Raw genomic sequence first — 14,668 nt, 5'->3', positions numbered from 1 at the left:
TGGCTGTGATTTTAAACGCTTCTGTCACGTTTCTGTCCTTGTACAGGCATGTGCATTGTGAGGAGCTCATGGCATGTGAACATAAAGTTATATTTTGTGATGGGAAGTCAACTCCAAAAGCGTCAGTTCCTTGACTCTTAATAGCCTTAGTGTGGGAGTCAACTCCAGCACGGGAATCGACTCTCATTGTTGACTCCATTGCTGTGTCTAAAATAACTCACTTGTGTGTCAGAGTGCTGGAGCTGTTGCAGAAACATGCCATAGTCACATACTTTTATCCTATGTAGCTTACTTTAAAATTTTTATTAAATAAAATAACAGCCAACTTACCTCCGTGCCAGCTGTTTTGTTTGTCTTGGTTATCCTATTTTGTGTTCATAACCATTAAACTAATAATTCTGTCAGGACCACTATCATCGAATACGATTGACAATTAGCATACAGTTTGGATTGGTGGTATAGGTCTGTTCTGGGAAAGAACTCCCTGCGCATAATAATAATAATAATAATAATAATAATAATTTGTTACATTTATATAGCGCTTTTCTAGGTACTCAAAGCGCTATACATGAAAGGGGGAATCTCCTCAACCACCACCAATGTGCAGCATCCACCTGGATGTTGCGATGGCAGCCATATTGCGCCATAACGCCCACCACACACCAGCTTACTGGTGGAGAGGAGACATTGATGAAGCCAATCAGTATATGGGGATGATTAGGAAGCCATGATGGACAGTGGCCAAGGGGCAAATTTGGCCAGGATGTCAGGGTTACACCCCTACTCTTTTTCAAAGGACATCCTGGGATTTTTAATGACCACAGAGAGTCAGGACCTCGGTTTAACGTCTCATCCGAAGGACGGTGCTCTTTAACAGTATCCCAGCTAGCAAAAAATGTGCGGGCCGAAAGCGGCCCGTTTAAGGCTAAAACACTCGGCCAATCCTCGGCATGAATCTAGGTCCGATTGCTCTGCGAGCGCTCGGTTTTAACGCGGCCCGATTAAGGCTAAAGACACTCGGCCGAGCGCTCGGTTTTAACGCGGCCCGATTGCAGAAACCCGAGTGAGAGGACGTAAGCTCGCCTCCAATCCCGTTCCTTATTTGGGCTTATTTGAACTTTGAACTATGATTTCCATTCATATCAGGTTAATACTAAAATTGCTTAGCAGCCGTTATTTATGCAAGATAAACAAAGTAAAACAGCACACAAGGAAGACAGGTTTCATGTTTAATGCATTTTTTATTGGACCACACTACAAAAATAGGATAAACACACTTTTTAATAACAGATTTGAATAGAATAGAAATAATATCACAGCATTAATGTAAAATCAAGGAGTTCAAATACAACTTTCCAATATCAACATTTTTAACTTTGAAACATTTAATTCTGGCCCACTGCGTTTTTGAGTCGTCTACGCACACACACTTTTTAATAACAGATTTGAATTGAAAAGAATATAATAGAAATAATATCACAGCATTAATGTAGAATCAAGGAGTTCAAATACCATTTTCCAATATCAACATTTTTAACTTTGAAACATTTAATTCTGGCCCACTGCGTTTGAGTTGTCTACGCACACACACTTTTTAATAACAGATTTGAATTGAAAAGAATAGAATAGAACAGAATAGAATAGAAATAATATCACAGCATTAATGTAGAATCAAGGAGTTCAAATACCATTTTCCAATATCAACATTTTTAACTTTGAAACATTTAATTCTGGCCCACCACGTTTGAGTTGTCTACGTTGTCTGCCTGTTCGCCCTCTGGCTTCGGCCAGCATCCCTATCAGAGGCTAACTGCAGGCACCTGGTGATGAGCAGCTCGGTTTCCTCTTCTGTAGAATGTTTGGTCAGGGCATTACGGCGGACTGCATCTGAGAAAAACACAAGATAGAAGAGGGCAGCATGACCACGTGATGTTACTCAGCAACCACCAAAACTTAATTTGGATGCAGGGCTCTACACTTACATTTCTTTTTAATTTAAAAAGTTTAGGAGCACAGTGAAAAATTTAGGAGCACCTTCTGATCAATGACAAATTAACCTACCCATTAAAAGGCGATATTTGATAAAATTACTTGCCGGGGCATTTTTTTTTTTAAAAAAGCGCATATTCTTAACTAAATCACAGCCTTTGTGATTTCATGATAGCACTATGCTATATTATGACTGTAAATGGTTTTAAATAGATCGCGTAGCCTTAGAAAATGGTGTAATAATGTTATTCATGGATTCTCGTCTGTGGAATGCGCCACTTCCGGTATTTTGCCGGTTACTCAACACGGGTAAATTGCAATTGAGGATTTTTTTAAATCGAGTGCTCGACTTTAATCGAGGAATCGTTACAGCCCTAGTTTCAATGGAGGGTGCACCCATAGAACCTGCTCAGGTCAGTCGCACTGGTGCTCTTAAATACTTTGTCACTGTCACAGCCAGTAAAATAAATAAATAAATAAATAAATAAATAAATAGGTTGCACTGTAGAGCCCTGGGATGTCACCACAGTGCAGTTATCCAGCACTGACACTCACCCAGAACCACACTTTTAATGAGTCTCGCCAGCGAAGTGTTCATTGCTCTTTTCAGGACCCACCCCACAGTGTCTTTAAGAGTCATGCCTCCGACCATTCCAAGGAGAACAGTCTGAAACAAAGACATGTAACTCGTTTGTTATTTAAGGAATATAGCATGAGTGAGAGTGGGGACTGACTTTTAGGAATGATCTGATTAATGCATAATTTAACTCACCAAATTCTTCTTCTCCTCTGGATTCTTTAACGTCTCCTCCAAACATTGTAGCTTCTCAATAGTTGAAAGTGGGAGCCCAAAATGTGTTGGGTCTGGCATGAAGTCTGGAACTGCTGGAGATTTGCTGGAGCTGCATCAGGATGAGCAACTGCTGCTCTCTGATAGAATCAAGCTGGATGAGGATCTCCTTAGCAATTGCTGTAAGACACAAGAAAAAGCAGGCATAACAGATTAGTAGCAAAACATTGTACGTAGATATGTCAGAGTAAACCGAGAGAGATCACTTTGTAGAATTCCTACCTGTAGGCACAGCCTCCCGAGAAGACCTGTTTTTTGTGTCTTCCATGGTGTTGCTTTCCATGGTTGTGTTGACATTTCTGCCTTTATAACTGAGGGGGTTATAATCAGAGGAAGGTTAAGTTTAAAATAAAAATGTTGAATGTAATATATTTTTCTCCTGGTCCTTATTTTAAATAGGTCATAAAAAATATCAATATTATCGACCGATCTGAAACGCTTACATCATGATACAGTTTTCAGTCATATCTCCCAGCCCTGTAGCTAATAAACTTTTCAAACCTGTCTGTACAGACCGCATTTAGCCAAAGGTAATGTTGATGTTAGCTATAAAGTGCGATTTCAGTTTGCGCCATAAAAGTACAACTAGAGGCCAATTCACACCGCAGACAAACGCCAGCAAACACCAACAAAAAAAAGTCACCAACAAAAGTTGGCCGTTGTATTCAGAATGTTATGAAAAATAAGTGTCATGTTCACACTGCCCCAACAGACACCGACAAACTCAAGCACCCACGGAAAAACACGAGATATTCATTAATTTTAACCAATACAAGTAAAAGATTGCAGCTTTCAGACACAACTTTCTTCTCGTTTTATATTTTGTTAAATGTCGAGAGTGCATCTGTTACAGGCCCCTGTGCAAAAGGCCATTAAATGCACTTCACGACGTCATACACAGCGTTCACAAAATGGCGGACGGTCTGCACATAGATCTTAACAACCGAGAACATTAATACACAAAATATTTGCAGCATGAACATATTTTGTATCATACCTGTAAAACCAGGAGCAAACGTGTCAGCGTAATCATAATCCCCAGCAACCGTGAGGTCGCCGGCGCAGCTGCTCCTCTACCGTTATAAGAGTCCTCAGTTCATTTTCATAATAAGAGTCCCGATCTCACTCAGCAACAGACATGACCCAGCTTTCAGCAGACCAAAGTCCCACATCATTCCTCTATTTACATAAGTAAAATAAATATTTTCTTACAGGATCAAAATGTGCACATACTTTAGAACATAGGTGTTTGTTGGCGTTTGTCCGGTATGAATTGGCCTTAAGCCAGCTAACATTTGTTCCACTTTATTTTCTTCCACAGATCAAAGACTGTGCTCGTAAATATTATTCACGTAAATTGCATTCAATAAAAATGGTGTCTAGCCTAGCAACTAATTCTTTGCCAACTAGCAGAACGAAAATATGAGCTGCTAGCGCAAAAACAGCGCAGCTAACGTTAGTCAACGTTAGCTTCGTTCGCGCCAGTAGCTTTCATATTAATAGAATTAATAGAATTCGAGTTCTGAATTCTTTCTTTTCGTTTCATCTAGGGAAGCACTGTCAAATGAACATGAACAAGGTTTAAACGGTTCGATAATAATCAACATTTAATCAGCAACAGTTCGAAATATGTAGGTCGACGTAACTCGATTGAAACTATGCTCGGCCTGAAATGTTGATGCTTTTTAAGGAAATTGAACACAAGACTTACCTCAAGTTCACTGTAATGACGCAGGATCGAAAAGGGATGATTTTAAGTCAGGCGTTGAGTTTTATCTCACCGAAAGTTGTGCACACGTCTTGCGTGCTGACGCTTGCTGCAGCAACTGTTGAAATCGGCTTCATACTGGTAAACGCATCTGAGCCGAGCGCCCAGAGTTTAACCGTCACTGCTGGTAAACATTTGAAATAGCCAGTAAAATGAATTTTAGACTCAGTGTTAATTTTAGACTAACGTTACCCAACTACTCAGCCGATGCGCGACTGCAATCACCGTGACTGTGCGAGTGATGTCAAGCGCCCATGCATGTTTAAAATACAAGTAAAGAATCTTCATGACAACTAAAAATTTTTGCTATGGTTATAAATATTAAAAATTGCTCTGTGCAAAATGACTCTATTATTATTAGTATTATTTACCGCAGATATTTTGTTTTGGACAACGACATTCGACGAGTATAACATCCTAAGATACAGTCAGGAATTTACGTCAATTTTAAAATAATTTTTATGTTAATTATTGCTACATTAAAACCACACTTGATTTAACCTAAGCCGAGTCATTTCCAGAAGTGGTCCAGATCATACAGCAGAGCCGAGTTACCAGTTACGGTGAACGTGAATCGGCCCAGTGCTTTACAGCCGTAACAAAAATGCATGTGCCAGAGCGAGCTGCGGGCCACAATCGGCCCGGTTAACACACGCCGATGCCGAGTCTGAGCCGCAGGCGCCGCGGGGCAGCCGAGCTCGGGCCGATTATACATGCTATCTGGGATAGTGTCCCCATCACTACACTGGGGTGTTAGGACCCACACAGACCACAGGGTGAGCACCCCCTGCTGGCCTCACTAACACCTCTTCCAGCTGCAACCTGTTTTTTCTCAGGAGGTCTCTCATCCAGGTACTAACCAGGCTCACCCCTGCTTAGCTTCAGTGAACAACCAGTCTTGGGCTACAGGGTGATATGGCTGCTGGCTCGCATCCATGCAGCCTAGCATGGATAAGAGCAAGGAGAGCAGCAATAACCCCCCCATAGGGTAAACTAAACAGAACCAACATGAATTTATTGCAGATATCGTTAATTCAAGATTTGTAAAGTACAACAAGATTTGAGAATTTTTTTCTGATTCAAGGGGAATCAGAATGCCAAATACTGACTGACGAGAAGAGGAGCTGGGGATGGAGGAGGGTAATTAGCTCCTGAGAAATGCAATAGCTGCTGATAATACTGAAAGAGCTATATATATAGTGATAGGTGTATTCCTATAAGTAGATGTGGATCAGCTTGATTAATAAAAAAAAAAAAAAAAAAAAAAACTGCCTACAAAAATAAACACATTAAAAGTCCCCCTGTGGTCAAAATCAAGTTTTTAAATTTGTTTATATATCTATGTGGTGTTTTTAATATATGCTTTAAGACAAACCATGTGCAAATTCATAAGTCAACACCATTTGCTCAGTAGTTTCTCCTTAAAACTGCAGTGAACCAAAGACAGTCTCAAAAACACGGTTTGAAATCGCTGACATCACAAACTACCTTGTTACCAATCAGGTCAACGTGTGATCATCAATGAGTGGATCTCTGAGCTGGTGTGAGTGAGTGGAGGCGGGGCTAATTTGCATAGTCATAGAACCACGTATGCTAAATGAGGCAAGGCTGTAAAGCTATTTTAGGGCATGACAAACATTTTTTCAAGGAAAAAACTTTGTCATTTTGGTGATCAAAGGTGAACATTGATTGTACTGTATGTATTACAAGAGATTACAGTTGCCGCTTATCGCCTTCACCCGACCGTTTAGATTAATTAGAATAATACATTAAAGAATACATTACTTTCTCTCTATTTATTTAACTCTGAGTTAATTTATTTAAGTCGTTTTCTCCTAAATTTTCCTTCTGTAAAATTAGGTATTGACGCACAACTAGGAAACGATTGTGAAATGGAGATACTCATCGTTTCAAAGTAATGTCATCTGGGCTAATTTGTTAAATTAGCTAAAACTGTATTGTTGTAAATTAGCCTTTGTGTCAGAAAAAAGAATAGATATGGTGTGTAATAATGACGGCAATCATGTATTCTTATTGCTCGGCCTGTTTTGACTTAAAGTAAATGGAGCAAATGGAATCGATTCTGGGAGTCAATTCCATTTACTTCTATGATGGGAGCTGGGAATCAGAGACGACTCTGAAAAACCCAGAATCGAACACCCCTAGTTCTATTGAAATTTAATACTCAATTGGTATTTTTGTGGTGTATGGATTTGGTGCCAGAGTGTTCCAAATCGGCCACTTGATTTTTTTGAATCTACAATCAATTCGTGCCAACAAGGATCTACCTGTCTCTCTGTCCGTCCATCCATCCAAATCAGATTTGGAATCAGTTGCAAAAATCATGCTCAGATGTAATACCCAGATCTCCACACAGACAACCTTGTTTTGCCATGCTCCAAAGGGACTTGAGATTGCCTTGCCTCTTTGAGCATCACTTGAGGGATTTTCACACTGATTCAGCTCCTTATGAAGGACCCACTTCAAAGGACGTGTTTATGAATTGAACAGTCTTGCAGAAGAGGCTATGAAGTGATAAAGTGTCCTCCCCTTGTGATCAAACTCCAAAAGCCCTCACCTCCAAATAAAATATCTGCATTACCTGATGTACCTACTTAGATAACATTTGTTTCTGCATGCCAAAACACTCATTCAGTGCTCTAAAGACAAATTTCCATTCCACGGCTTTTGCAGTCATGAGCGGAGCAGTGCAGGGATTAGGTTAAGCAGTAAACACCAGGCACAGATTTATGGGATGTCTTAGAGATGGATTTGTTTTCTTTGTAGCTTTTATGCATAATCATTCCAAATGTTCTTGGGTGCGCTGGGAGAGAAGGGTAATTGAGAGTGACTTGTTTCCGTCATTTCTTCAGAGGGTACATCAGAAGAGTGAGATGTCTCATTTGGTTACGGTCACAGAAAGCGTAAGCGTTCACTGAAGTTTTAGTGATTACTGTTGCGTGAAAGACTGAAATGGATAAGTACTATAAAAGAGATGTTCACTACATTACACCCCTGTGAGTCTGTTTTTATTTAGCGGCTTTTAGCAGTCAAATAGCTACTTGTTTTTCAAGTAATTAACCTTAATGCCTTACCTGGTGAGTGGTGTTTGTTTTAATTTTAGAGAATTTCAGCTCAAGCTCTCATAATTAAATTAAAAACTTGTGATATCCCAGATAGTGAGTGAATTTAAAAATATGGGTTACACTTTAGACATTCTACTAACTATAAGTAGCTATACAACTACTTGTCAACTAACTCATTAGAGTATTAGTAGACTGTAGTTGACTGTTAGGATAAGGTTAAGGTTAGTTGTCTGGGTTTGGCTTAGTATAATAGATTGACATGCAGTTGCAAAGTTACTTATAGTCAGTAGAATGTCTGTTGAGGGGCCATTAAAATTAAGTGTTAGCAGATATTAAGCAGTCTACTAAAACTCTAATGACTTGAGGTTGACCTGCAGTTAAAAAGTTACTTATAGTTAGTAGAATGTACGTGGACCATCAAAATAAAGTGTTACCAAAACATGTTCTTAAAGTCAACATGAAATTAAACTTCTGCTTTCTAAATGCATCTGCAAATGATTCATCCCTGCATACGTTTATTTATTTTTAATGTGAAATGTCTTAACTCGATCTTCTGGTGAAATAGCTGAAGTATGCCGGACCTCTCCAGTTATCAGTATTCAGTTATCTCCATAAGCCATTACACTCGGATGTCTGTCACAATACAAAGGAAAATATCTGCCGCTACTTCAGTTTAATCGGGACTTTATGTCAGATGGTAACACAACATTACAGTGTCCTGGTTGCAGTTTACATTAGCTGAACAACATTTACCTTAACCTGCAACAACAATTGTAATATTTGTAACATGGATGCTGTATTGTGACATGCTACCAATCAGTTCAATCATGCGGTAACTAACTTCAACCTTTGCAGTTTACAGTACACATATTTGTAATGGTACAGGTATCCCTACTGAAAACTGTAGGCACGTGTACCGAATTAATGAATCGTTGTTTTAACCACTGCATATGCAGAACTTGTGTGTGCAGATATCGATATACTTTGATGTTCTGAACGCATCTAAAAAAAATAAAATAAGGGAGGACACAGAGTGAGTCCTTGTGGGACAAATACACATTTTCCTCAATGAATAACTTGTTTAAAGTAAATGTTTGTGAAAGTCTTGCCAGTATTTTCATTTTGCATAATGTTCTCTGTGGACTAGATCTACGCTGCTGCTGCAGAGCACGTATGGACTTGCTACTGCTAATAGATACACAGACATGTAATAAATAAAGACATATATACTGTAAATGGTATCAGATCTAGACAGGTGGAGCTGGGGGAGGTGAAGGGTTTCAAAGGAACTCTGATAACATGCTGCAAGACCAGCAAACAATGAACCAGACTATTTATATGTGTCAGCTAGGGCTGCAACGATTCATCGAGTTACTCGATTTACTCGATTACAAAAATTCCTCGAGGCAAAACTCTGCCTCGAAGCCTCGTTAAATTCCTATGACGCGCACTATACGCGCAGGGATCTATGTCACACGGACCGTTGTTCAATGTTCAGGAAGCACACCATAGCGCGTGATACATTTTGAATTTATTTGGCGCGATGGCAGAGAGTAGATGTCCATAAACGGCAGAGAATGTCTAAAGTTTGGGATCGCTTCCTTTCAGCGTCGCTGAATCAAGGTAACGATTCTGTCCCCCGCATTTTTTTTGACCCAGCACCAATATTTTCGACCGTGCCGAAGCCTATGATGTTCGCTGAATTTAATCCCACACTGTATTTGTTGTGATGTCGTGATGCGGTTTGACTAGATATGATGTTTAGCTTTGATGTTTTTAAGAAGTAAACGTATAGCCTAAAGAAAGAACCCCTTCACACACACACACACACACACACACACACACACATGCACCCTCGTCTCTCTCACGCGCCAGTCAGACCAATTGCGGCAATGCATCACATATGCTTAAACTTTTATGTAGCCACGCAACAATAATTTCAGCATGCATTCACTGTATACACCGAGACGTGATGGAGGAACAAATATTGCAGTCTTTGCGAGACCTTGTTTGTAGGCTATGTCACGATAACCAAATAGTTACAGACAACAACAAAAAAATGAAACTCCCCCCCCCAGCCTGCTTCTCCAAATCCACTCGTACTTTTGGGGAAGACAAAATCGGCTACCAAAGTAATTGAGCATAGAACATTTTAAATTAACAAAAATATATATAATACTACAAAACGTGCTAATATACTTCAACTAGCCTAAGTGAAAAACAAAATGCTGTTCTTTTTCTATTTAATAAAATGCATATTTGCTATAAAACATTCCCCTTTTCAAAGCTACACTTATTTTTTTTATATAAATTGTATACATTGTGTACCTGTTTGGCTTGATATTTTATATTCATTTCTTTTATTTTTGTTCTCCGGTGGGTAATTTGCAGAAGGTGCAATCCTTTTTTTGTAATGTTGTATTAAGAAGACAAAACTAAGACCAAATGGCCTTTACTATTTAAGTTTGTATTCATAGTTTTACATGTTATAGGCTACATGTTTTACAGTATCAAGTTGACTTTGTTTAACTGTATTGTTATATAATTGTTGGCACTGGCACTTATAAACACTAAATGGGTAAAAATTACAATAAATAGGCTTAGTTTTGAAGCCAAATGTTGGAGTTTTTCAGCCACATCATTTTCGTTATGCATTATTTGTTTTGGTGGTTTAAAAACACACTAAAAGTTTTTATCCGATTACTCGATTAATCGATCGATTAAGTGCTAGATTAATCGATTACAAAAAGAATCGTTAGCTGCAGCCCTAGTGCCAGCTGTGGTAATGATGTGATTACTTGCAGACTGCATGTAAAGGATCAGCCTGCGCCCTCTAGAGTTTTTATAACTAGATATTTAAATGAAAGTCAAGCTACCCATCATATGATGCCATTTTACAAATACAAACAGTGAGGATCTAAAATAGTGACAAATTAAACGTCAACAGACAAATTTGCATGAAATACAACTAATAAAAGTTAAAAAAAGAATACAATGTTACGAACATTTTTTATCTTCAAAAAAGACAAAAAACTCCTCATAGTGACTTCTGTGCAAGATAAATTGGTGAATAGCTTCAGTTTAATCAGATGGACTCTTTGTGAACCACTTGATATATATTTACATTTAACTCCCTCAAATGAAAACATATTTATAGTGTAAAGGCTACGCTAAAAAAAAAAAACTATTTAGTAGCGTTCTTCCCCAACATTGACTGCAGATGCGGTCATGCTTGATTTCATATATACTGTGTTGTATTTGCCCATAATAGAATCACACAGGCATTCGAGGTGTCATCAGAGTTCTAAAATGTTAATGAAAGACAAATGTTAGAGTCAGAGTTGCAGTCTAGTAAATCTTACTTAACACTTATGTTTTTCCCACCACACTATCTATTCACACTCATAGCCAAAGTATGCAGACCTTATTATTATAAAAGCCTGGCGAGAAATGCTTGGCATTGAAAGACTTGCCTGTGTACATATTCCTTACAAACACACAGGGCATCAGATGAGAAGTTCAGTGAACGAGTTCATGTTTTGAGCTGCCCTTTTACCTAATCAATTTTTGATGACATTTCCCCTCGCTCTGCCTTGGAGTGAATTGAAAAGAGTCGAACTACAAAACACGAGATTGGTTCCATGGTGCAAAAGGGAACGTTGATTCAGTGCGGAAGTAAGAGAGAGAGGGAATATGTCACACATTTATGTAATGCTTATGACACCTGCAATTAGACACACAGGATCTCTGTGCTCTGATTGTTTACTCTCTCCTGATGAATATGTGTTGTCAGTGCTTTGAGAGCTCAGTAAAATTTTGAAGCCCACATGAAGACTTAGTTCCCAGCCAGCCACTTTGTTGCTTGCTGAAATTTGCCCATCTCTGAACTCTTTACGCTGAACGTACTTGAGCTTTGTTTGCATTCATCATCAGTTCAGCTGCACACTCAAGGGTTATTCATAAATCATCAAATGTTCTTCCTTTCTATGTATTGTAAATATGGATGGTAAATATGTGTCTGCTGTAAGTAGCAAATGAAATAATCTGACTGTTCACTGTGAATTAGCCTATATTTACTGTATTTTGATCTTTTAATTGGCGGCCTGCATGTGAACCAAAACTGAACAGTGTCCAGTGGAATTTTATTATGCTGATTTGTTTCTCAAGACACATGTATTATTATTATCAATGTCGAAAATAGTTGTGCTTAACATTTTTGTAGAAACTGTGATAGATATAATTATTTTGTATTAAATTTTAAATGTCTTTACTGACACTTTACTGATCAATTTAATGCATCCACACTGAACAAAAGTATTAATTTATTTGTTTTAAAGAAATGTATTAATAATGGTGTTTATAATGTTACACATCATTATATACTACTGTATGCAATCCTGCTAGAAATATTTCTCATGAGAAAAACATGAAAACTATTAACAGTTTCTACAAACAAATGAATATTGTACTATATTATAGAGTCGCTTTTCATCATCAAAAGACTTGCTAAATGTGTTTATATTTGATTGAAAATAAATTTTGTGTATAATTTTTTCTTTCAGGTCTTTCAAGGAAATTTTGATAATGACACCCACAGAAAGAACGTGATAGATCCCCCCATCTATGCCAGATTCATCCGAATTCTTCCATGGTCTTGGTACGGAAGAATCACTTTGCGCGCAGAGTTACTGGGATGCACAGAGGAAGAGTGAAGACCCCAACTTATTTTCTCTTTGGTCCATATTCAATATAAACTGTGCTTGAACATGTAAAATTAAAATTGGTTTCATCTGATTTTTTTTTTATTTTTTTTTATATTATATTTTTTCTTTCCTAAAGAGGTGGGGTTTAGTCATCTATCATGCCCTGATTGTTTTTCCTTTATGTGGTCTGTGCCATTTAGTGAATTAAATATTGTAATATTTTTTTTGTTTTGTTTTTTTAAGAGCTAAATGGAGGGCGGGGTTATTTCACTGCGGTTTACGCAGTGGAACAATAGCCACTGTACAGTGTCACTTTAAACAAGAACAAAAATGACATGCAATGCTTTTTGGGCCATAATCGAGAAAAAAAAAAAAGATCACAACACCTAGCAGAAAACATTAATATGTAAAATATGTTTCTACTTTCATTTTAACAGTAGGCCTGACTGAAGTTATATCACAACCAACACTGACATTGTTGTGTAGACAAAAATATGATGGTAATGTATTATATGTAAAACGCGAAATAACTGCATGATGCAAAAATGACTAGAAGTATAAGATGTATAAGTTCAAATTAAAGCATTTCATAGATCATTTTTATTAATCATTTCAAATGTTTATGATCTGATTTCCTCTACTTTTCTAAAGACACTGTTACATGCCCCATAATGTAATAACTTGCCATAAAAAATAAAAACAACACTACAGTACTGGAAGCATCCATAACAGGTGAATCTTGATTAACAATGTCACACACATAGACAACTGATGGAAAGTTATGAAGGTAAAGGAACATTCGCTTACAGGTTATTACGTAGGCAGTCTGTAACAACGACAGGAGAAATTAAGAAAATAATGTGTGAAATTAAATGTTTAGAGGTTTTTTTTCTTTTTTTTATGTGTACAATATTTTTTTTGTGTAACTTCCAGATGTCTCAGTTTTTCAGGCTGTTTACCTATTAATTACCTGTACTACTGTATTTTTGTTTTTGTTGATTGTAAAAACCTCAGGATAGATGTCAATTTTACAATCGTACAAGTAAATCAAACTTTGGTGGAATGCAAAGTCCCTTTGAAATATCCCACATTTGTATGTGCTTGTTAAAAATGTGAAGGAATATAAACATACAAAAAATGTGTTGTAGGACTAGATTATTCTTTCTCTTTTTTTTTCTCCCCTTTGCATATAATAAAGGCACCATTAAATGACAGCTTTTATGTATGAAAGATTAGATACAAATGTTTATACAGCTGTTAGGTAATCATCAAAATAGTTATAATTTTCAAATTGAGCACCATTGGGTTGTGAAATCACTGCATCAATTTGTTACTTTTTTGGAAATTTTCAGGGCTCACGACACATATGTAATATATACACAAGAACCCATTGGGGGGGGGGGGGGGTGTAACACTATTTGTACAGTCTTGAATGTGACATAAAGGAAAAAAAAAAAAAAAGGTCAGAGATGTGATGACATGAATGCAGCATATATCATACACCAGAATCAGCATATACATCACTTGCAGTACCATATTTTTTAACTAACAGATAAATGTTGGCATCATGTTTCTATGTTTATCATGACTATTGATGTATACAGAGGTAATATCAGTAATTATTGTCTAACATTTTCCTGTGTCTCTGAGATTATTCTCTAACACTGTTCAAATGACTTGTGTGCACATTTAACAGTTTTGTACAGACCTTTTGAGGATGACTGTATTAAGAAAAAAAAAAGGTAAAATATGAGGTCCACAGGCACATTTTTAAAAGAATAACTAATATATATATATATATATATATATATATATACATGTGGGTCTGATAGTCCAACATTTCCTTTACATGTAATGTGAATAGTGATTGTTTGCAAACATGTATAGAGTTACATTTAAGAGAGACCCAGTGGGCCACATAATCTAAAATTTTTAAGATTTGATTTTGCTTTTATGCTGTCAGCTGTTCCAAAAATAAAGTGTCATATTTCTTTTTTGTTCATTTCGTGTCAAGCAAGTGCTATGTGGTAAAACATACCAATTATTCACTATTAGTTAAAGCGAAAGTGTACAAAGGAGGACAGCCATTGCTAACATATAGACAGCTCTTTTGTTTGACAAATAAAAAGACTTATGTGAAAAATCTTACGATTTCTATCACTTTTTGCTTGTTACACCTTCTCTAATGTTTTGTTTATATAAAAAAAGAACTCTCATGTTGTTGTTTGTTTCGGTGCATGATTTGGTATGCTGCTTGTGCTTTTCACTTGCA

The 14,668-nt window shown here is 37.3% G+C and overlaps 1 protein-coding gene across 3 annotated transcripts in view; it reads left to right on the top strand.

The window, feature by feature from the left end:
* The window catches only part of edil3a (EGF-like repeats and discoidin I-like domains 3a), a 183,832-nt gene extending 170,304 nt beyond the window's left edge, over nucleotides 1–13,528 (top strand). For all 3 annotated transcript variants that reach the window (XM_081366964.1, XM_081366963.1, XM_081366962.1), the window contains one exon: nucleotides 12,256–13,528. In XM_081366964.1, coding sequence (XP_081223090.1) covers nucleotides 12,256–12,405 — 150 coding nt within the window. In that variant the 3' untranslated portion in view covers nucleotides 12,406–13,528. The remainder of the gene's footprint in view (nucleotides 1–12,255) is intronic.
* Nucleotides 13,529–14,668: the final 1,140 nt, after the last annotated feature.

This window comes from Scardinius erythrophthalmus (assembly GCF_964197995.2).
Source record: "Scardinius erythrophthalmus genome assembly, chromosome: 5".
In the NCBI taxonomy this organism is placed as follows: domain Eukaryota; kingdom Metazoa; phylum Chordata; class Actinopteri; order Cypriniformes; family Leuciscidae; genus Scardinius; species Scardinius erythrophthalmus.
The sequence above is the reverse complement of the archived record's forward strand: the minus strand, read 5'-3'. Positions and strand labels throughout refer to the sequence as shown.